General features: G+C 45.6%; 1 protein-coding gene across 11 annotated transcripts in view; it reads right to left on the minus strand.

Annotated features, from left to right (window-relative positions):
* Positions 1-23,951, minus strand: part of ARMH1 (armadillo like helical domain containing 1) — a 43,205-nt gene that overhangs the window by 9,606 nt on the left and 9,648 nt on the right. For 4 of the 11 annotated variants that reach the window (XR_012511316.1, XM_074376616.1, XM_074376613.1 and 1 more), the window contains exons 2-6: positions 20,352-20,503; positions 15,533-15,601; positions 13,561-13,727; positions 12,268-12,464; positions 9,800-9,884 (exon numbers count right to left, since the gene is read on the minus strand). Coding sequence is in view for 10 of the 11 variants with exons in the window: in XM_074376616.1 (XP_074232717.1) it covers positions 9,800-9,884; positions 12,268-12,464; positions 13,561-13,727; positions 15,533-15,601; positions 20,352-20,503 (670 nt within the window). In the remaining variant the exon portion in view is untranslated. The other 7 variants (XM_074376614.1, XM_074376608.1, XM_074376611.1 and 4 more) reach the window with 4 other exon arrangements.

Consider the following 23,951-nt stretch of genomic DNA (forward strand, 5'->3'; position numbering starts at 1 on the left):
GAACACTGGAGAGACAGGATAGTGTGGTAGTGAGGAGATGGGAGCAGCAGTCAGAATGCTTGGGTGTGATCCATAACTTTCCCACTTAGCATCTTTGAGACTTTGGACAGGTTATTTAATTGCTCCATGCCTTAGTTTCCTCATCTGTAAACTGGGGATGATAATAGTACGTACTTCTCAAAATTGTTCTGAGAGTCCCAGGAGATGATGAATAGCTGAGAATAGTGCCTGGCAAATAGTCAGCATCAGTCACTGGTAGTGGTTACTAGTTATTATTACTAGTATTATTGGTGCTGGAACAAAGCTCTAGGACGGCACGGACTTAGTTTCATTTGTCACTATATACTCAGTGCCCAGCCCCGTGCCTGCTTCTGTCGAATAAGTAAATGAATAAGTTAAAAACTAAATAATTTAAAAGTAAACCAACAAAGACCATTATCAAAAAAGGGAAAAGAAAACAACATAATGGGAGAAACCATTCCAGTATCCAAAATATATAAAGAACTCTTTACAGTTCAACAGCAAAAAGACAAACAACTCAATTTTTAAAATGGGCATGAGACTTGAACAGATATTTCTCCAAGAAGGAAACATAAATGGCCAACAAGCACATGAGAAGATGTTCAACATCTTTAGTCATTTGGGAAATGTAAATCAAACCCGCAATGAGGTACCATCACTCCATACCAACTAGGATGGCTATAAATATATGAAAAAAGGATGATAACAAGTATGGGCAAGGAATGTGGACAGACTGGAACCCTCATACATTTCCAGTGGGAATGTAAAATGGTTCAGCTGCTGTGGAAACAGTTTGACAGTTCCTCAAAAGGTTAAACAGAATTACCATATGACTTGGCAATTCCATCCCAAAGAGTGAAAACAGGCACTCAAACAAATACATGGACATGTATGTTCATAGCAGCACTATTCACAATAGGCAAAAGAGGGAAACAGCCCAAATGTCCACCAGCAGATGAGTGGAGAGACAAATTGTGATATATGCATACAATGGAATATTATTCACCCACAAAAAGAATGAAGTACTGATACACGCTACACATAGATGAACCTCAAAAACAGACTAAGCAAAAGAAGCCAGATACAAAAGGTCACATACTGTATGACTCCATTTATCTGAAGTATCTAGAATAGGTGAATCCAGAGAGACAAGATTGGTGGTTTCTAGGGGTGGAGGGGAGGGGACGGTGAGCAAATGTTTAATGGTACAGAGTATCCTCTGGGGGTAGCAAAAATGTTTTAGAGCTACACAGAGGTGGTGGTTACACATCACTGTGAATGTATACTAAATGCCACTGAATTGTTTATTTTAAAATGGTTAATTTTATGTTATATGACTCCTCACCTCAATTGAAAAATGCTTTTGTGAAGAAAAAAGAAGAAAACCAATCTAAAAAAAAAAAAAAACCATAAATACAAACAGAAACAGACTCATAGACATAGAATACAAACTTGTGGTTGCCAGCGGGGGAGGGGGTGGGAAGGGAAAGACTGGGATTTCAAAATGTAGAACAGATAAACAAGATTGTACTGTGTAGCACAGGGAAATATATACAGGATCTTGTGGTGGCTCACAGTGAAAGAGAATGTGACAATGAATATATGTATGCTCATGTATAACTGAAAAATTGTGCTCTACACTGGAATTTGACACAACATTGTAAAATGACTATAACTCAATAAAAAATGATTAAAAAAAAAGAAGTAAACTGAATCTGTGATCAATTTCTAAATAAATCATATTTCTTAATAGTAGGAATCTACATAACTTCACAGATCCAAGAGCCTCAGGAGAATTAACAATGATGTTCGTGCCCACTGCGAGTCTCTCCAGGTCCCTGGGGGACAGGGGAAAAGACGTCACACATTCAAAGACTTGTCAGTGTGTGTACTGTTTGGTCACTTAGGGCCACTGCTTCCCTGCACTAACATTTCTAGTGGATTCCATCACATGAGTGAATGCAGTTTGCTCAGCCATTAATCCTGCTGTGGTGCTTCATGCCTGATAAGCCACACTTCCAACTTCACTATAGGAAACACGATCATTTCATGAGCAAGTCAAGTTAATCATAGGTTCTAGGTTCATTTGAAAAAAAATTATTCTCCAAATGACCATTTTTCCAAATTCACATTTTCATTTTACCATAAAATTATTTTGTATACCTATTTGTTAAATTTTCAGCAATGTTTATTGGATGGTACAGGGGTTTTAAAATATGTCCACAAAGTTTTTAGGAGGTTTCCTTTCGAGAGGTGGAGCCCAATTCTCTCCTCCCCTTGAATGTGGGCTCAGTGACCAGCCTCTAAAGAACACAGTGAAACAGAAGTGACAAGTGCAACTTCTGGGATTAGATTATAAAAGATATTGAGCTCCCTTTGCTCGCTCTTGGATCACTCACCCTGGGAGAAGCCCACGGCCATGTTGTGAGGACACTCAAGCAGCCCTGCAGAGAGGTCCACGTGGGAAGAACTGAGGCTTCCTGTCAATACTCAGCATTAACTTGCCAGGCGGGTGAATGAGCTGCCCTGGAAGTGGGTCCTCCAGGCCCGGCCATGCCTTCAGATGCCCGCAGCCCCACCTGACCACTTGACTGCAACCTCATGACACAAATGGGTGGCCCTGAGCCAGAAGCACTCTGTCAAGCTGCTCCCAGAGTCCTGACCCACAAAAACTGGGGGAGATAATAAATGTTTATTTTTTTTTATCCACTAGGTTTTAGGGTAAGTTGTTATAAGCAATAGGTAATGAATATAGATGGACTGATTTAACTGCTTTTGTAGATTTCTGCAAAGTTTGAATATAATGGCTTTCATTTTTGTCTTCATAGCATTTTAAGGAATCTTCATTTGTCTCTGCCCAAGCTGTCTGTAGCTGCCGGGGTGGGAATGGGAGCAAGGAGGGGGTCCTGGTCCTGCGTGGCCTAGACCGCCTACCCATCATTGGGAAGAGGGGATGGGGAGGGGGTGGGGCAGAGAAAGGGAGGGTAAGGGCCAGAAAAGGGGGCCAACGAAGGGCAGAAAGTGGGTACTGAGGGGCAGAGAGAGGCTGATATCCCTGAGGATGCTGAAGTTGTAGCTTCTCCCAGCTCTCCTAGGCCCTACCAATACAACCAAGAGGAACTGCATACACTTTAGAAATTTTTAAAGGAAACATTTTCAGTAAATTGGTAATTTGGCGAATTGGGCACTCAGCAAATTGGTCATTTAGCCACTTGATTTTTGGCAAGCATACATTTGGCAAATTAATTTACAATGATTAGCCTGCTTCTAATTGTCATACATAGTAATTTTTATGTTCCTAAGGTAGTAATTTGTAACAGATACTAACATATTTACACACACACACACACACACACATATTTCAAATTCCCATCAGAACTAATTTCTCCTTTCAAAAAACTTTGTGACTTTGACATTTCTTTCCTCCGGGGAGGGAGAGCAGTAAGTGAATACTTCTGTGGCTTTAGACTGCTTGTCATGATTAAGTCCCTGCCCACCACTAATTCCTGGAACAGCAGTCCTCCCTGGGAGGAAACTGCCATTTTTCACTTCACAGCAATTATAAATGGAGATAAATTCCAGGCAGGATCACTTTGGAGAAGTCCTCCTTTACTTTTAATTTTGACTCTTTTAGGTTAAATGGGATCATCATTAAAAGAAATTCTGAAATCTTAATTCTATGAAAAAAAAAAACACACACAACAAAACCCTCAGAAATTTGCAGACGTAGGCCTCAAAACCCTTTCTGCCGCAGTGGGGACTAGAAAGTCATTACTTGGCCATGGTTTCCTCTTCCACTCTTTTTTAAGAAGCTGGAAGGGCAGGGCGTTCCCCACGACCTTTGACGTGGGACTCCCTGACCCACCCCTCTTCCAGGGCCACCTGCATGGGTGTGCAGGAGATGTCATGTTAGGAAACCCAGCTCTGGTAGGCAAACATATTTCAGGGAACTGCATGAAAACATTGAGACAGGGGAGAAAAAGGAAGAAAGAGAAGCTTATCTTACCTAGACAGACACAGAGCCACTGCTGCACACACGCCCCAGCTCCCACACGTCCCACTGTAGTGGGTTTAAAACTTGGCCACAAAATTACTTGACCCTCCCCACCATCGAGATGCAGGGTCTACGTGCTTCCCTGGAATCTGGGCAGGAAGTGATGCTGTAACTTCTGAGGGTAGATCAAAAAAGGCCCTGCAGCTTTGGTCTGGAATGTCTTGGGAGTTCGCTCTCAGCTGCCCGGTTTCAGAATCTGGCCATGGAGCTGAGAGAAGCCTAAGTGACAGGGAGAGGGCACAGGTGGGTGCTGCAGCTCACAGTCCCAGCTCTGAGTCCCACCTTCAAGATCCAGATGATTCCAGCCGCCTTGTGCTGCTCAAGGCAGGCGCCTGGGTGGGGCGTTTACCCCGATGCAAAATTTAATGGAGGGGCCAAGAAATTCAGTAATTGAGATGGATACATTTTAATGCAATTTAAAAACTGAATGCAAAAAATATTCATGAAGAACAACCTATCAAAATGCTAAATACAAACAGGATCAGTCAGAGTGCCACGTGGAGCCACACTGGAGCCTGAGACAAAAGGAAAAGTCAGTAAGAGTGATCCTCACTAGCCTCCCTCTGCTCCCGCTGTGGCCCCTGCTGTCTTCCAGGGGAGGCCCCAGGCATCTTGGAGCAGAGATAATCCATCTTTGCTGTGTCCTATTCAAATTCCTGACCGACATACTATGTGAGTAAAGCAGTGGCAGTTTTATGAGTTTTGATTCGGGTGGTTTGTTATAAGCAATAGGTAACCAGAACGCCCACCCTCTGCTCGTGAGGCTTTACCATCTCCTACTTTGCTTCTCTTTTCCCTCCTCCTCTGAGCCCTCTGCCTTAGCCCTAAGAACACTCAGGAAATAAAGAGTCATTTAAGACACACAGCCTCCACTTGGCCATCTGGGCTGAAAAACTAGGTTTGTAGGGATTTTTTTTAGATTTTTTTTTTTAATGGAAGTACTGGGGGTTGAACCCAAGACCTCACACAAGCTATACCACCCCCACCCCCGTAAAACATGATATTTTAAATTTTATTCCCAATATGATCACTGCCAGTACAAATTAGGGCACACACAATTCAGTCATCCCAATTTATTCATTCAACAAATATTTAAGAGCCTCCTTTTGCCAGTGCTCTTTAGGCATTAGGGATACAATGGCGAACAAAGAAGATGACTCTCCAGGAGAGCTGACTTTCTAACAGAGGACAGACAATAAACAAATAAATAAGGTAATTTCCGAAGGAGGTAAGTGTCATGATGTGATGTGATGGCGGGAGACCTGGGAGGGTGGTGGGAGGGACAGGGAAGCTTTATAGAGAGCGGTTGGAAGGCCTCTCTCAGAGGTGATGTCTGAGCTGACACTTGAAATTTGAGAAGTTGACCATCAACCCGAGGTCTGGGGGAAGCACCTTCTAGAAGCAGGCCATAGCAGGTGTTTAGATTTCAGTCTAGGTGCACTGGGAAGCTAAGGAGTGACGTCTAGTTTATATTTCAAAAATGATCATTCTGGCTGCCATGGGAGAGTGGATTACAGGGACCCAGAGTGAAAGCGGAAAGATAAATTAGGAGACAGGACAGGAGGGTGGATTAGTTTAGGGTGGTCACAGCGAGGGTAGAGCCTAGAGGACTTGATAAGGATGGGATGGGGTGGGAGGTGAGAGAAAGCAGGTCGTCTGGTATCAGTCCTACGCTTCTTACTTGAGCAATTGAGTTGGCGGTGGTACCTTTTACTGAAAATAGGAGAAAGAACATGTTTCGGAAGGAAAATCAAATAGTCTTTTTTCGGCTAGAAATTTCAGATGCCTATTAGACATTTATGGAGATATCAAGACTAGAGAAACAGACTTGGAAGCTGAATCTGTGACACACATGTGGAATGGGAAGCAATGGGGCTAGACGAAATCACCCAGGGAGAAGGTGATAAAGAGATGGGACGTAGGCTGACTCCACAGTGTGGTAGAGAAATAAGAGAAACCAGTAAAGGAGGCATGGCAACACCAGCTGGTAGGAGGAACACCAGAAGCGGTGTCACAGAAGCCAAGAGAAGAGAGCGAGTTGCTTTTTGACCAACTGGGTCAAGAGCAGCTGAGAGATCACGTAGGGAGAAAGTGGGAAAATGAGGTGCTGGAGGGGAACTTGGGGTCAAAGAGGGGTGTGCATCCCTAAACACTGTAAGTTAATTTTACGTTTTTTGAGGGGGACAGTCTTTTAAATCTATTTTAATCCATACATGACCAAAGAGGGGCTCTTTTTGAAGCTGTGAGATATGGAGCATATTTGCATGTCAGTGGAGATGAATCACCAGATAAGGAGAGAGCGGGAGGTCTGCGGGAGCGAACTTCAGAGGATAAGCAGAAGTAGAGGAGGTGGTTGTGCCAGGAGCAGGAACACTGCGCTGTAATGGGAAAGAGGGCAGAGGACGTGGGTGACGTCGGGCAGCGTGGGATTTGGAGGTAGGAAGTTCTCCACAAAAAAGGAGGCGGGGTCGTCTCTTGGCTCCTCCAACCACGGGCCCCACTGCAAGGGGAAGGGTCGCCAGGGCTGCCGAGCCTCTCCGCCGCCTATTTTCCCCAGACTCTCCCTGAGGGTTGCACTTTCCCTGCATCCTTCTCAGGGGAAGGACATCAGCCCACCCCCACCAGCACCACCACCACACACATGCAGCCTGAGGGGTAGAGGGCACAGCCTCCGTACCTTCCTTCTCCCAAACCATTCCTTTTTCTCCTCAAAAGCAAACACAAACAAAACTCCAGGACTAGGCATAGTACTTGGCACACCATAGCTGTTCAATCAATATTTGTTTTTAAAAAAACAAACCAACTCCGCCCATAGAGTTAGTCCCTTCCGTTACATCACCCGCTGCCCCTGACTGTTGCCATCGTCCTGGGGGCTGGGGGGCTTCACTTTGTACTTAAAATTTGGTGTCCTCAAACTCAGAGAAATTCATCTCTAATTCTCTCCGGTTACCCCCATTAGGACATCTAAGAGCTGTGAGACCTTCCCTCCCCCGCCTTTGGAGCAGATTCAGTGGAAACTGAGCCCCGTATTCCCGCCCTTCCCTTTCACTCCACCGATCGTGTGAAATAGTCCCCCCTAGTGGACGATCGCTGCATATGCATGCTCTATATTCCCAGTCACACGGAGACTATTTTGAAGCGCCTGGTAAAAACGTATTTCTTTCATTCAACAGACATTTCCTGAACACCTGTTATGAATCTGGCATATCTGAAATGACTTTAAGGTGCACAGTTTCACGGTTATCACACCAGAGACATTAAACCAAAAAGGAAGAGACAAAGCTTCATGATCCTGCCGCCTCGGCCAGTGCTGGTTGTTATGTAAAACGCAGAGGGGATTGGACCCGATGTGGGAGGACGCTGAGCCCGTTCAACTCTGGAAGGGTTCATCAGCAAAACTGAGGCTGAGGCATTTTTTCATAAATCTCTTCAACAACCTTCTACTGAGCACTGCCCTTTATATGCCACGCCCTGAACTGCAAAAAGATGAATCAGACCCAGTTGCTGCCCTGGAGCTGCTCAGAGGGAAAGGCATTTAGGCAAGTAGTCACTAATACAGCATGTATGTGCGGTCCTCACTCCTTCCATCCCTCCCTCCCTCACTCAACAAACACGTACCGGGGACCTAACCCATGCTGGGCACTGTGCTGGGGACACAAGTTACAAAACTATGAGAGCTGCACCCTAACTGTGCACAGTCTGCGTGCAGGCAGGTTACTACGCTGGAGATGACGGCTCCAGTGGAAGGAGCTACTGGAGGGGAGGAGGGTGCAGGAGGAGGTACCAAGGGAAGGAGGCTGGTATTTGGGCAAGGGTTGAAGTCAGGTCGGGGAAGGACTTAGAGAAGAAATGCTGACGCTGAGATGTGAGGATGAGGAGGAATGCTCACTTTGTCACGTGGAGGTGGGGCGAGGGGAGGGAGGTCTCGGCACCATCCAATCCAGTCTCCTCTGGGTTGTTTGTTTAAGTCTCTGACATGATTCCACCACCAGGTCACCCCCTACTCCAATGCCAGTAACAACTCGGCAGCTGGGCCTGACCTTGACTTAGGTGCCTCCAACACTCCATCCCCTCACAGGCAACTCCTCCCCAGCTAGGAGGCATTATTCCCACTGGAAATCAATTCCAACAACTTCTCAACATGGCCGGCCACATACCCCCTGCAGGGGTCAAACAAATACAAAGTTGACAAGAAAGATAAGGAAAGATAAGGCTGGCTTTCAATTTCAACACTGCCTTCAAAAAAACAATCTAGACCGGGAGTGAGCCTCCAGGCCCTTGGTGATCTTCCTCAGAATCTCGCTTGTGTACCTTAACCCTGTACCTGCCTCCTCCTTTGGCCTCTCCCAGGATTCCTGGACCTGGAGCTCAGCCTGGCATCCGGGACACAGGAGTCACCATATGCAGTGACACCCAGACCCATCTTGCTTGCTGGGCCTCTCTGCTCTGGCCTCCTCGGTGGGCCTGTGCACCCTGCTATGTGCCATCTCACTCTCCACACCCAGGGGGTTCCTAGTCCCGTCTCTTTTCTCTCTTTCTGGGGCCTCTCTATCCAGCTGGATCAGCACATTCCATTCTGTTGTCTGAACAACCCTAAGGGCCTCCCAGCTGGCCTCCAGCCTCAAGCCTCCCTGTGGCTCTGGCCCGCCCAGCACACTAGTCCCCGGGCAGTCTTCCAGAGGCGGGGCTTTCCTTTTTCCATTCGCCTGTTCCTGGGTCACTTTCCAATGGCCCCACGCTGCCTACTGGAAGGAGTGCCCACCACTCCATCTGGCGTTCAGGGTGCTCTGCCATCTGGTCCTAGCCTACCTTTCTAGGTCTTCCTGGATGGAGACCTCTACCAGACCTCCACCAAATGATCTCCCTGTGATTCTCCAGACACATCTTGTACTTCCCTATGTCTGGGCCTTCATTTACACCATCCCCCTCTCCAGAATGCCTTCCTCCACTTTCTACCTTCCCAAGTCCTTCCCATTCTCAGCTCAAACACCACCTCCTCAGCGAACCCTTCCTTGATCTCTCCTGTTGCAAACAGGTTCTCCCATCTCTGAATCACCGCAGGAGCAGGGAAGGATGTAACATCCTGGAAGCGCCCGCCACGTGCTGCATGTTAAAAGCACAGGCTCTGGAGTCAGACGGCTCTGGTTTGAGTCTAGTTAGCTGTGTAACCATGGGAAGCACACTTAATCTGCTGGTGCTTCAATGCTGTAGCCTGAAAAACACAAAAATGCTGATCCCCAGCATTCATTCATTTGAACATTTGAATAGCTAATATGTGCCAGAATCTGTACTCCTGTGGTTTTTTTTGAAATTAAATGGAACGATGCATGGAAAGTGGCTGGCACATAGGTGTACTTGTAAATGAAAACTGATTCATGCTGCCATTGTCCAATCTAGTTTCTAAGAAGAACAGCCCTCAGGGTGATTTCTGTCTGGAGGGAAAGCACCACATAGGACTGACAACCAGAGCCAGCTCTGGACCCAGGCAGACTCTAACAACTGTGAGAGCACCATGTGGCTGATTCCAAGCACAGAACATGACTGTCATTTTCTGAACAACTTGCCCATCAATACTGAGCCAACACCTTCCATCTGCCGAGGCTATCTATATCCAGAACACTCCACAAGGCTCTTTGTGAATAAAAGAAAATGTTTCCGAGTGAATCTGCCCAATTCTCATCGCCACCTTCTGTGATCTGGAGCAGCCCCGGCTTTCTCCCCTACCTTCATACTGGACTTCCAGGTGCATGGTGCTCAGCACCTTGAGCACGTTGTCCACGATGCTGGGGTGTGTGGTCCCGACGATCGACTGGCAAGACAGACAAACAGGACAAGGTGGTTACTCTTTCGATCTAGTTCACCTAGGACAAGTGAAAAGCTGAATGGGGAGAGGGAGGGCAGTGGTGAGTCCCTGAGCCTTGGCCCCCAAACCCAGAGGTAAATTTCTTCTGGAGAGGAGGGGTGGAGGGGCAGGGGCAGCCAGGAACCAGACTGAGGATCTGCTGAGGTTGCCACTGAACCCTCTGGCTCAGGAAGCGCTCAGTCAAGGCCAGGCGGCCACTGCTAGAGGTGGGTACAACAGGTTGGTTATCTTGGCTGGGGGTTGGGCGGGCACAGGCTGTGGAGAGTGAAACTCATCCAAGAGCCTGAATCTTCTCTCCCACAGGACCTCACCCAATCAGGCAAATCCCCCTGTCTGCATCTTCTGCCTCCACCGGAGCACTGGCTCCTGTCCTTCAGCATTCGACGTCCTCACGCTCACCCAGGTTGAACACAGCTGTCCTTCAATTTCGTCTTCTCTGGCTACTGCTCTTCCCCCTTTACACCTAAGCCTCCCGGGGGAAGTCCTGTCTTCATCCTCTGTGCATCCTTGGATGGTCTGCCATAGGACAGTCCCCTAATTCACCAAAACTTTTCCCACTGGGCCCAGCTTTCTGTTCTATCCATCCTCAATCTCTCTGCTGTATTTGACCCAGCTGATCATGTCCTCCATGCTGAAACTCTTTTCCCTTCATTTTCATGGTCCTGTTCTTTCCTGTTCCTGTCCTTTTCTGGCTTTCATTATTCATTTTCAAAGAGGGAGAACGGTGGAATATGGAAAGAGTAAGGACTCTGGACTTAGAGTTGGAGTTCAGTGTACCTAGTAAATATCTTCTGCTTGGTGTGTGGCCTTGAATAAGTCACCAGACACCTTCCTAAGGCTCAGTTCCATCATCTTCATTTATTTTTATTTTTATTATTTTTTGGGGGGGGAGGTAATTAGGGGTTTTTAATTTATTTTTTAATGGAGGTACTGGGGATTGAACCCAGGACCTTGTGCGTGCTAAGCATGTGCTGTACCACTGAGCTATTCCCTCCCCATCATGTTTAAAATGGGTTGATAATACCTGCCTCCACCAGCCATTGTGAAGACTAAGAGAGATAGTGTAAGCACGCCCCCAGCACAGTGCCTGGCAAGTAGGAGGCACTTAATAAGTGGAAACTGGAAATAATGATGATAATCAGATCTGCTTTGCTGCCCTTCTTTCTCAGCTCACCTCTTAGATACTGGCAGTGTTCTTCTTAACTTCCTTGGTACATTCTACCTGGGTGATCTTATTTACTCTCACTGTTTAGGATATCACTTCTCTGCTCATGAAATCCAAACTGCCATTTTCACCTGGGGTCTCTCTCTGGAGCCTCAGACTTACTGTCTACTGTCCAGTGGGCATCTCTTCAAAGGGTCCTGAGCAGTGATTCCTCAATGAGGCTAGGAATCAGAACTGCCTGGGAAGCTTAACGGCCACTTGAAGGCAGTCAGATTCTATAGAAGCGAGAGTTCGGGATTCAGCATTTTTTGCACAAGTGATCCGTCTCCATATTCTGCAACCAGCTTGGCCTGTTCCTCTGATGGGCACTCGGGAGCCACTGAGACCCAGGTGTACTGGGTCAAAACCTAACTCCTCCCAAGTCAGATCATTGCTCCTGCTCTCTCACGTGGCACACAACTCACCCCGCTGCCTGAGTCCAAAGCTGGGTGTCTTCTTGACTCCTTTTCTTTTACTGCCCCAAGTCCCATGCACTCTGCCTCCGAAATGTCTGTCACCTGGTCACCTCGATTCCCACTGTTCAGGCTGTATCATCTCTTTGATCTTTTAATTGTTTTTTATGGTCCCTGAGCTGTTTTGAGAGCTTTTGATGGTTCATCTCAAAACCACTCTTGGAGCCTCTATTCCCTCCTGACTAGGCATAGTGTCTTCGTGTGGTCACCATGCCTTGAAGCTGACTTTGCTGCATTCTAGGGCTCCGAGAGGAAGGCAGAAGCCAGTGAGAGAAACAGAGCTTTCCCAAGCACTTGAGATCTGGCTTCTTCACTTTACATGCTGTCCACAGATGCCCCATGATTCTTTCCCTATCAAATTGACTCCTTTCATCTTTCCTACAGTCTTTTCATCATCCTTGTTGCTTGTCTCAACCACTTTTAAGTCTGCCAGCATCTTTCTGATCCTTAAGTAAACAGGACAAATCACTCTGCTGGGAGATGTGAACTCTGCCCTGCCTTGGCCTTCTGGAAGTTAACGCTGATTGAACAGCAGACGTGCAGTGGGAGCTAAGCCCTGTTTCTCATGCCTGCGTGCAGTGTGACTGTGGAAGGTAGTTGTCAGGTTACTGCTCTGGGATCAGCCGCACAGGAGCACGCAGCCCGGGCTCACCTGGGCAGTCCTGAGAGTCTGCAGGGACAGCTGCTGAGCTTTCGGGGACGCACAGGGCAGCAACGCTATTAGACCTTTGTACACTTGATTCTGGTACTTGGGATTGCCGTGGACCAGAGAATCCAGCAGAACCTGCACTTCTTCTTGGGTCTCTTCTGACTTAGACTTTGCCAAAAATTCTGCTATGGATCGTACACCTGAGCAGAGAAGAGAGGAAATGCTAAGCTGGAAGGGAATTGTGAAACCAATCCTCATTCAAGGTTACGTAATATGAGGTAATAGGATTAAGATGTATTGAACCAAGCCCATTCAAAGCAAAAGCGAGGCTTTGGTCTCATGCGGTCTTTTCCACCTCGTGGCTGTGTGGCCGGAGGATTTTGTTTCAACATAGGCATGTCAGTTTGTCAAAATCTCTTTTAAGATTTAAAGTGGCTCTGCCAAATGCACAAATAAAACATGCATTTAAAAAAATTGAAGAGTAGTTGATTTACAATATTCTGTTAGTTTTAGGTGTACAGCAAAGTGATTCAGTTAGACATATGTGTTTTTTCAGATTCTTTTCAGTGAACATGCATTTTTGATTGCTGTATGATAATACATGGATAGTGCTCAGCACTAAATATTTTGATAAATACTACCTCCTTTAGTCCTGGAAACTACACTGAGAGGGAGGTGTTAGTCCCATTTTATGGATAAATACACTGAGGCTCAGAGAGGCCAAGGGGGAGACAGATAGGAGAACCATGATGAAAAAGCAGTGAGGGAGGGGCTTCAAAGAGGATGTGTGGGGGATGGCATCTCCTGTACATGCCTCCATCGGAGCCCTTGATAGGACATACTGAAATTACTGGATTATTTACTTTTCTCACCACACTGTAAGCTCTTTGAGGACAAGGATTGTATTTTATTCATCTTTGTATTCCCAGGACCGTAGCGTACACCTACACCACATAGTCAATGATTTTACTTCAATTTCAGTTCTAGAGTTATTCACCAACGGCTCAATAAATTTTTCTTGAATGGATGCACGAAAGAGGATATATTTAAAATGAAGAGGTATTTCCAAAACCACCATGGAAAGATTTGAGCAAATGATGAATCAGGAAAATCATAAATCTGGGTCTGCTGGTGGTGAGACAGACAGGAGCTAATTAAGCCCACTCTACAAAATGCTTCTGGTGCAACCAGTTCCACGACATGTTTCCCTACAGCATGTGCTGGGTGCAGCCCCCCTTTCACCCAGGCCTGGAGGGAGATGCGGGAACTGGCACCCTTGCCATCCACGGTACCCACCGTAGCTTTCACAGATGAGCTCCTTGTACTTCCTGCCGGAGTTTGCAATAACCTGAAGTAGCCTGATGGACTCCTTCTTGCCCTCCTCCTTGATATTCTCCAATGCAAGTATTTCCAAGAGTGTTAGGACACCTCCAACCTCAAGAAACTCTATAAGGTAGTGATTACTGTTCAGAGGGATAGAAAAGTAGAAATAAGACACTTGTCAAGTTCCTTGGCACTAACCTTTCTAAGGGATCTCAAGGATCTTTCTTCATATATTTCTCCTATCCCGGTAATGTTCACGGGTAATGTGACATGGTAGTTTGGAAATTCTTCCCCCCAGCAGGAAATGCAAAAGTTGAATACAATGGACATTTCTTGTGCTTGGCTTTCTAGCATCTGTATCTCTTCTTTTTTAAATTTATTTTTATTTTTTATTAACTTCACTTATGTATTTATTTTACAGTATCATTTTTAAAATTGAAGTATAGTTGAAGTACAATATTATATGTCACAGGTATACAATATAGTGATTCACAATTTTTAAAGGTTATATTCCATTTATTGTTATTATAAAATATGGGCTGTATTCCCCATGTTGTACAGCACATCCTTGTAGCTTATTTTATACCTGATAGTTTGCACCTCTTAATCCTCCACCTCCATTTTGCCCCTCCCCATTCCCTCGCCCCACTGATAATCACTAATTCCTTCTCCACATCTGTGAGTCTCTTTTCTGTTATATTCACTAGTTTCTTTTTTTTTTTTAGATTCCACATGTAAGTGGTATCTTAGTGTTTGTCTTTCTCTACCTGACTTACTTCACTTAGCATCATGCCCTCCAAGTCCATCCATGCTGTAACTAACACAACATTTTAAATCAACCATACTTCAATTAAAGAGCAAGCAAACAACCAAACAACCCATTTAAAATATGGGCAGAAGAACTGAACAGATATTTTTCCAAAAGAGGAAATGCACATGGCCAACAGGCATATGAAAAGCTGCGCAACATCACCAATATCAGGGAAATGCAAATCAAAATCACAATGAGACACCATCTCACATTTGTCAGAATGGCCATCATCAAAAAGAACACAAATAACAAATGTTGGCAAGGGTGTGGAGAAAAGGGAATCTCTGCACACTGTCGATGGGTATGTTAATTGGTGCAGCCACCATGGAAGACAATATGGAGGTTTCTTAAAAACCCCCAAACATAACCACTATATGGCTCAGCAATTCCACTCCTGGGCATACACCCCAGAAAAACAAAAACATTAATTCAAAAAGTGTATTTCTTCTTCTTAAAAGAGCACCTTAACTGTCCCTTGGGGATTCACCCCTCCACCACTCACGAGCCATGTGGTTTTGGTAGGGTGAGCAGAGGACAGAGTGTGTCATCCTTCTGAATGCAGTAGTTGGTGTGGGGCCAGGCATGTGACCTAAGTTGGTCCAATGAAGCTCAAAATCCAGGACTTTCTTGGGAACCCTGGGAAAGACGTGCTCCCTTTTTGGTTTGACTGAGCTAGAAAGATGCATGTCTGGGGCTTCTGAGGACCACAGCACACGGAGGCCTACAAGTACAGGGGAGAGCAGAGCTGAGAAATGGAGAAAAAGAGGGAGACACCAAGGACTGATGACATTTTTTGAGCCCCTGGATCTAGTCAGGCCTGTAATGTGGATTTCCACCTTCAGGGCATTTCAGTTAAGTAGGCTAATAATTTCCACTTTTCACTTGTTCAGTATGAGTTGGTTTTCTGTAATTCATAACCAAGAGGCTGCTAACAATGTGTCAATGGAGAACATGGTATGGAGGAGAAACTAGACCAGGACTACAGCTGCCACTACCTCTGGGTCCATCCTGAGGGCTACTAGGTACCCACTGACAACTAGAAGTCAAAAAAAGACCCATGTGGTATGAATGCCAAGAACACCATGAGCCCAGTGGGCAACCGAGATCCCAGAACCTCTCTAGAACAGAACTCACCTGCTGACGGCTGATAAAAAGACGCCAATGGACCTTAGCAGCTTATCTAAACAAGAGCCAGTCATATAGCTGAACAACAAGTTAAAGAGTGAATTTCAGGGTGGTTTTCCATCCTGTGTCTGATCCCTCATACCACTTACGGCCCAGGATGACCAACTGCATGTCCTTTATCTGAGAGGGGCCACTAGATTGAAGGGGAAGGGACAACACACACACGGGGTTGGGGGGTGGGTGGGAGGTGCTGGGAGGCATGTCATGGTTTCCTAGGAAGCTCTTCTGGGGTAGTTCAGCCACTGACTCCAACAAGCTCTCTAGAGAGTTAAGAGGCTCGATGAATAAAAGGTGCACGAAGGAAGCTGGGGGTCAGTTTTCCAAGCCTCTCTATGCCATGACCATTGCCCTTGGGTCTCAGCACAGTTCATTATTTTCTGCCTCACTCTTGGAATTCTCTAAAAACAATCAGCTTCATCATTAATTCTCAATTTTGTCTTGCTCAAAGCTTTATACTGGAGGTCACTATCTTTATGAAGAATCGTGTGTCTTCCTCATAAGAACAGGGGATGGTGGAAAAATTAAACTGATTTAAAACAACCTCAGTATTTAGTGTTATTTATTTTTTTTAATGTGAGCTTTTGCAAAAAGCTTCATTGTAATAAAGCACCCAGAGCACGCATCAGCTTAGATACAAGGTATGAAATCAAGCCACAACAGAAAAGGAACCAGTCAACAATTACTAGGCTCATAACACATCACAAGCTCTTAGAACACTTAAGAAATTAGCTGAAATTATTGTAGCTCATGGAGGATGACTGAGAGCTTCCAAGACTGATAAAGGCTAATGTAATGGGTTGGAGGTAATGGTGCTTTGTTGAGGGGGAGGGTGCATGAGGCAAATTATCTCGGCTGCACCCTGGTTCCCAGGATGCCAATAGAAGTAGAGACAGATTGGCTCATTAGGAAAGGCTCTTTACTGCAAGAGCAGTGTTTGCTCTGGAGCCAGGCTCCCCTGCCTGTTGCCGTTAGAGCCGGGGCCAGGCCATCAGCCTACCACTCTGCTCCCCCCGAACCCCAGCTCCCTTCCTGCCTCAGTGCCTCCTCAGTGCCTCTTCTTCAGTTACTGGTGAGGCTGACCCACTTTTGTTACCTTCTTTTTCCTCTGTCCCAGGCTAGCCTTTTTTTCATAGCCACTCACGATATATATTTCTAGTCTATTGTTTCCAGCAGTTAGTTCCAGAAGTTTGCCACAACATCAGAGTAGCCAAAAATACCAAGCATTTACTGTGTGCCAGGCACTGCGCTGACTGCTTTGCTTGCTTTGTCTCATTTAATCCTCACTGCACCCCGCAGTGGGTGCTGTTAGTATTTCCGCTTACTTCATAAGGAAATAATCTCAGACAGTTTTATTAATGGCCTGTTCAAGGTCCCCACGTAAAGTGATAGTACTTGGGTTTGAACCTAGGCAGCCTAACTCAGCGTCCAAGTTCTTACAGGCAGGCCTTCCTGCCTACAGACAAGCAGAGGGAGTGGGCCACTGATGCAGATGGTCTCCTTATATGGGGTAGGAGGTGGGACTGCGCCAGGGAGACACCGAAGTAGAGTGGATGGCGTTTCGGCTTTGGGCCAGGCCCCCGTTTCATTCCCTATCTCTGCACCTACTAGTAAACTCAGCCTTTTCAAGGCTCATCTTCCTCATCTATAAAATGGGACAATACCAAACGCCTGTTAGGTTTGGTGTTAGGCTCAAATGAGATATTTGTATAGTACATAGAGTTCAGTGCCTAGAGCATAAAAAGATGCGATATATGGTAACTGATAATTTTTTCACTATAATATATAAATCCTTAGGTTTACTGATCCATTCTGGAAGTTCAAGTTTAAAAAAGGAGTTTGAAGCTAATGTGGGATTAGGTTTGGCAATTTTACCAAACATAATGATGCTATACTGGTTTCCCTTCAAAATCCACCGTAACTGGAGGGCTGGGGAGATGTGGGGCTCCCTGATTCAAAGTGTTCTGTCTCTTCAGCCAGTCTGTTTTCTCTGTTGTATGACAAGGTCACAAAAGGTTAGGGAGTTATGAATAATTTCAGGGTGAGAGACTGCCTATACCACTGTATATTAAAAGCATGGTTCAAAGCATGGTTCATTCAGTGAGCATTGACTGAGTGTCCACTAAGCGCTGGGCCCTCTGATTGGCACTCAGGACATGGGGAAGAACAGACAATGGCTCGGTTAACAAGTGCAGTGACTGAGTCATAAGAGAAGAGGGCTGAATAAGAACTCTTGGGAACACTAACGTTTAAGGGGTGGGTGCAACAGTGTCAGAGGAACAGCCATGGGAGAAGGAAGGGGAGAGGAGAGCTTTAGAAGGGGCTGTGGTCAAGCACGGCCGGGGCTGGGGTGAGGTGAGTGACTCACTTGCTTCCCAGTATTTAAGGGGGCACCAAAAAACTCAGTAACTAAATAATATTTCCTGCACTAATAAAAAAGAAAAATTAATATAAAAGTCCATGATGGGGGGAGGGTATAGCTCAGTGGTAGAGTGCCTGCTTAGCATGTACAAGGTCCTGGGTTCGATCCCCAGTATATCTGGTTACATAAACAAATAAATAAATTTACTGTACCCCCAAAAAACCCCCAAACCAACAAACAAAAAAATCCGTGATGAATAAAATACCAAAGCTTTAAACAAAGGCAAGATCTGACCCTGCATGTGTATGACCCTACCTCACTCACATCACCCTGTGGTTGATTGGAAACTTTTGTCAAGTTAATGACAACCTAGGTGGTGTCAGTAAGTGTCATGAGTTGTGGGGACAAGGCCAGATTATAGGCGCTGATGTTTTTCAAAGTATCACCTGTGGACCACCAGCATCAGAGTCACCCGGATTCTTGTGAAGAGTACAGACAAGGGACCCACCTTTAATTTACTAAAGCAAAACCCTGGGGGTGAGGTGGGGAAGTAGACTGCTTATCTGCATTTTAAAACTCTTTTTTTGCACAGTTAATGTCTGAGAATGTTGGGGTTAACCTAGAGATTTATTCAGTGGATTCCCTTTGGTCTGTGTTCTAGGCCTGAGTCTGATTAATAGTTTTATCAATGATTAATCATAAGAAAAAGAGAGCTGTGTTTACTTAAGCGTTTAGGTCTACCAGCTGCAGACTCTCTGCTTCATTCATTCCTTTGTTCAACAAACATGTACTGAGCACCCAGTATGTGCCAGGCATTGTGCCAGGTGTTAGAAATGCAGAGATGGGCAGAACAGATGTAATTCCTGTCCTCACAGAGCTTACAATCAGTGGGGGAAGAGAGAGATTAAGCAGGTAATAACAATAAAATGTTACAACTATTCAGATAGAGGAAGTGCTATGAGTTCTTTAACAGGCAGCCTGGGGCTCAGAGAAAGGCTTCCTGAGGAAGTGATGCTTGAATTGAGTCCTGAATAATGGAGTTTGACTTAGTCAAATAAAGAGGTTTCAGGAAGGGGAGAGGGTTTAGGCAGAGAAAAATAGTTAATAAAAGGGTCTGAGATGACTCCATAGAGTGCTATGGGCTTATGGAACAGGAATATCTTCAAATCCAGTATCTTGATGGTCACCAAATCTGTCTTCAGCTCCAGTCTGCCCCCGGGGGCTCAGGTGCCTTAAATAAGACATGTCCCCAATCAAACTCGTCTACCCCCAAATTTGCTCCTTTTCTTGTACTCTTTTCCCACTTAACAACACCCCATTTGCCTAGTTTCCCAAGCCAGAAACGTGAGAGACCTTCTGTGGGGGACAAGTGGAGGTGGTAGTTGGGTTAACAGGCATGGAACTCAGATTCCAGAGAGAAATGTGGGCAGGAGTACACATTTGAGAGTCCTTATGTGGGAGTGGTGTGGACATACTGACAATGGTTAGATCACTTGGAGAATGTGAGAGCGAGCAGAGAAGAGGGCTGTGGCTAGAGTCCCAAGAAACACTAACATCTAAGGGATGATGGAAGAACAGCAGGATGGACAGAAAGAAAGGAGAAAACCAAGAGAACTGGTATCACAGAAACCAAGAGAAGAGTGTGTGTGTGTTTGGTCTATGGTCTTCTTTTTCTTTCCTTTCTTTTTCTTTTGTTGAGGTATAATTACCAAATAACATTATACAGTTTCAGGGAAGATTGTTTTGAGAAGTGAGAATTGATTGGTTGACACATGCCACTGAGAGGTCATGTATAAGGACTGAGGATGTGGTCACTGGGTTTCACAATTAGAAAATCATTGGTAACCTTGGTGAGACCTGCATCAGTGGTGCAGAAGGGAAAGAAGTCAGAGTGCAGTGGGTGGAGGAGAAGGGGAGGCGGGGAGGTGGAGACAGGGAAGGTCAACAGCCTTTGCAACAAGCTTCAACGTGAAGGGCAGGAGCAAGGTGGGATACAGGTTCCAGACAAGGATTTAATCAAAAGTTTTAAGGTAGAAGAGATTTGAGCATACATAAATACTGATTAAAAAAACTGGTAATGAGGCAAAAGTGAAGACCATAGGAGAGAATGAACAAAGTCCTTAGGGAGCTGGGAAAGGATTCAAGTGCAGTGCAGATACAGGATCAGTCTATCTGGAATACCTACTTTAATTCTGATGGGGGCAAAGGAAGTTAGGAGTGAGAATGAAGATACATTTACAGGTGGGGAAGACAGGAAGTTGAGGGAGTTCTTGACTTCAGGGATGATATTTCAATCACCAGATGTTTTGTTCTAAAATCTTAGACTCAAGAGAAGAGCTCCCTTGACCATCTTCATCCCTTTTTTCTTTTGAAGATTGCCTAATTGTTTTTCTGTTCAGTAAAGGATACGTGAGTCGAAGCCAGGTGGTCAAGCGGACCAGGAACAAGCTGGCTCCCTGGGAAAACTCCTGTTCCAGTTCAGGGGCAGTCTTGCCTTGGTTGGTTTCAATGAAATTGTTGAGGATGTGACTCCTTGCGACTGTGCCAGCATTGTCCCACTCCTGTAAGAAACTCAAGAGCCGGCTAATTGCTGCCTGCTCCTTTATAGAAGTCATGATCAATCAGTCCTGAAGTTGGGTACAGAGGAGGGAAAACAGACAGGTTACCAAAGCATTCAGAAGCATGTAACACGTGTACTCACTCTATGGGTTTTGTTTTGCCAGCAATCATCTGGAGGCAGGGTGAGCCTCCGTCACCCATGTGGATGTAGTGACGTTCAGAATACTCCTTTTGGACTGGTCACCTGCTACTCGAACAGGGAAGATCTAGCTATGTTGTTATGGAATTAAGAATATCCATGCTTAGGAGCTAAATTTTTAGCCCTTTGGCTTCTCTGCTGGTGCCGGCAACTAAAAGGACTACAGGCTCCATCTGAAATGATGATGCTGGCTAAAAACCTGGGCCTGTCTCACCCCTCACCTCACAGCATCAGAGATCAGGTCTTTAGAGACCCAGCCCCCACTCAGGCCAATCAGCCAAGGTAAAATGGTCCAGTAGTCTTGTACCTTGGACTTTTGGACTAACTCTCTTAAAAACACCTTAAAAAAAAAAGTTAGTGGGAAGAAAAAGTTCTCATTCCATAGTTGGATTAATGGGCTGTGGTTTGTAGGAGTCTGTGTCCTTGGGAGAGTGTTTTCAGTGGGGGAGGGAAGGTTTAAAATAAACCCGTTTTCCAAAAATAGTTGTGATTGAAAGTGTTATTATCCATAACAAATGTTGGTGCTGATGGGAGAGAGGCATGTGTGATTCTTTTGTCTAACAGACAAGTGAAAGTCATATTTCACATTATCATGGGGTTTTCTGTGATTTACAGAATATTTGTGAAACATTACTTGCAGGGCCATGATTGATATGGAGAGAACAGCTTGTGTGTAGGGGGGATGTGTATTTCATGAAGACTGTTCAACATGAAATTTACAGTCCCATAAAGTACTTCTACATCTTCGCCAGAGATCTAGTTAAAAGGACTTTACAGTCCGAAACATCCTAAAATTGATTCTAAATTAACATTTCCTCACATGTATTTGAGATATTGATGGGGCCCCGCTATTAGAATTTTATTAGTAAGCAATAATCTGAGGTATGCTAAGACAGACATACATACACACCAACCTCCTCTGCTCCCAGAGGACACTGGGTGTGTGCTCCCAGGAAGGGCGGCCATGCAGCCTCAGGGATGGAGACAACCACGAAACCCTGTCAGCCTTAACAGCCAGGTGAATAACTGTGGATCAACCTGAACACAAAAACGACCCCACCCCCTTAAGGGGTCAGGCATCAATCACTGACATTACAGCCCTCAGTCCAAGAATAACTTACAGAGGCCATGGCCTTTAACAGCCAAACTGGTCTCAAGAAAATGGGGATGAGTGGCTGTTCTAGACCCCAGAAGGAGGGGCTGAGACACCACCATGAGCAGGAAAGCACCCTGTGCCCGTCCCCTGCAGTGGATGGACCCTTTCTAGGATCAAAACTCAAAGTGCCGTCAGAAAGGCGCCCAGTGATTCTGGATTACCAAGGGTGGGAAACTCCATATTACAGCCCCTCGAGGTTTCTTTGGATCTCAGTCTTTCCCTATCAGCTTCTTTTCGTTTAAACCAGGAAAAGAAAATTGACAAATGGCAGCCTTAACGGTCATAGTGACACAGCCATAAATCAGTGCTGGGCAAGGTGCTGGGGGGAGATGTGGAGGGGTCCACGGCATGGCCCGGCTTAGAGGAGCTCTGGTTCACCCCGTGGAGTGGAAGAACATGGGGTTTACAGGCCGACTGGGCTCAAGGCCCAGCTGCCCACTTACTATCCAGTAAAAGTGAAAAAGTAATAGTACCTGCCTTCCCCTTTGCCACCCTCCAGTCTTAGTCCAGAGGTAACCACTTTCAACTCTTTTGACTTTTTGTCTGGTGTTACCTCTATATGTCCAAATAATGAGTTTATACTACATGCTATGGACTAAATCCAACAAATTCATGTGCAGAAGCACTAATCCCCAGTGCCTTAGAATGCGACTCTGGAGATAGGGCCTTTAAAGAGGTAACTGAGTTAAAATGAAGTCATCAGGGTGGGCCCCCATCCAATATAACCAGTATCCTTATCAGTGGAGATCAGGACATGGACACATACAGAGGGAGGCTCTGTGAGACACCAGAAGGCGGCCATCTGCAAGCCAAGGAGGGGGGCCTCAGAAGAAACCAACCCCGAGACATCTTGACCTTGGACACCTTGGTCAGAGGCCTGCAGAACTGTGAGATAATAAATTTCTGTTGTTTAAGCCACCTGGTCTGTGGCCCTTTGTCATGGTAGCCTGAGCAGACTAGTACATTACTATTACTCAACTGATCAGTTTTAGGCAATATTTATTCCTAATTCTGAGGAATCAGCCCTCTTGCCCCTTTCTAACCCCCATTTTCTCTCCTCGTTCTCACAGTATGGTTTTCCACAATTTATGGTTAAATCAATAGTTGGTTGCTTCCATTATTGACCAAGTGAATAAACACTGTTCACTCAAGCTGTAAACTACTATTACATTTTCCTTCTCTTACAAGTTGGTTTTACCTGGAGTTCATAATTGTTTCTTTTTCCAATTGTTTAATTTTCTAAGTACTAGAGCTCTTTTCTTCCAAATATTCCAAATACATAGCAACAATTTTCCCAAAGTTTCAGCCCCTAACTGCTCAGGGCCATCTTCTCCCTGGAGACCTCTGTCCACAGACCTCTGTCTTTCTGCTGCAGGTCAGACTGGCTGCTTGCTATGCCTGGTGCACAAATGTTGTCCTGAGGTTTCCTTTGGCCAGTCTTCTAAGTCCATCGCCCTATTTCCTGGATCCACCTCATTTTCCTCTGTTTACTGACTCGTTTTGTTGAAGCACATTCTCCAGCAGCTTTCTAAGAAGTGAAAAAACATGTTTTTTTTCCTGTGTTTCTGAAAGTCTGCAAGTATTTCGACCTCATGTTAGATTGGCTGGGTGTGTAAGTCCAGGTGAGAAATAAGCTTCCCTCAGCTGAGCCTCCCCAGGGTGGCTGTTGAGAAGTCCCAAGTCATTCTGATTCCTGGGCCTTTGTCTGTGGCTGGTTTTTTCACTCTTGAGGCTTTAAAACCTTTTCTGAAATTGTATGACGGTATGCCTTGGGGCAGGTCCTTTTCAGTGATTATACTGTGCCTTTGGTGGGCTCTTTTAATCAGATGCTGTGTCCTTCAGTTTTTGGAAATTTCTTTATCAGGCTAGACTTTTCATTGAGGAACTGATAAACGACAGTCAGTGGAGGTTTTAAAATTTTCCCACTTGGGGTTCTCAGGGCCTCTGGAGATGAGTCTTCCACCCTCGCAGGGAGGGTGAGAGGGTGGGGGTGCTCAATGCCTGGCTGCTGGCCTCCGGGGGTGGGCTGGGGAGGAGCGGGGGCTGCCACATGCAATGTGTATAGATCTTCCCTCCATCCTACAGTTTTCCTTCC

The sequence above is a fragment of the Camelus bactrianus genome, chromosome 13, assembly GCF_048773025.1.
Source record: "Camelus bactrianus isolate YW-2024 breed Bactrian camel chromosome 13, ASM4877302v1, whole genome shotgun sequence".
Classification (NCBI taxonomy): domain Eukaryota; kingdom Metazoa; phylum Chordata; class Mammalia; order Artiodactyla; family Camelidae; genus Camelus; species Camelus bactrianus.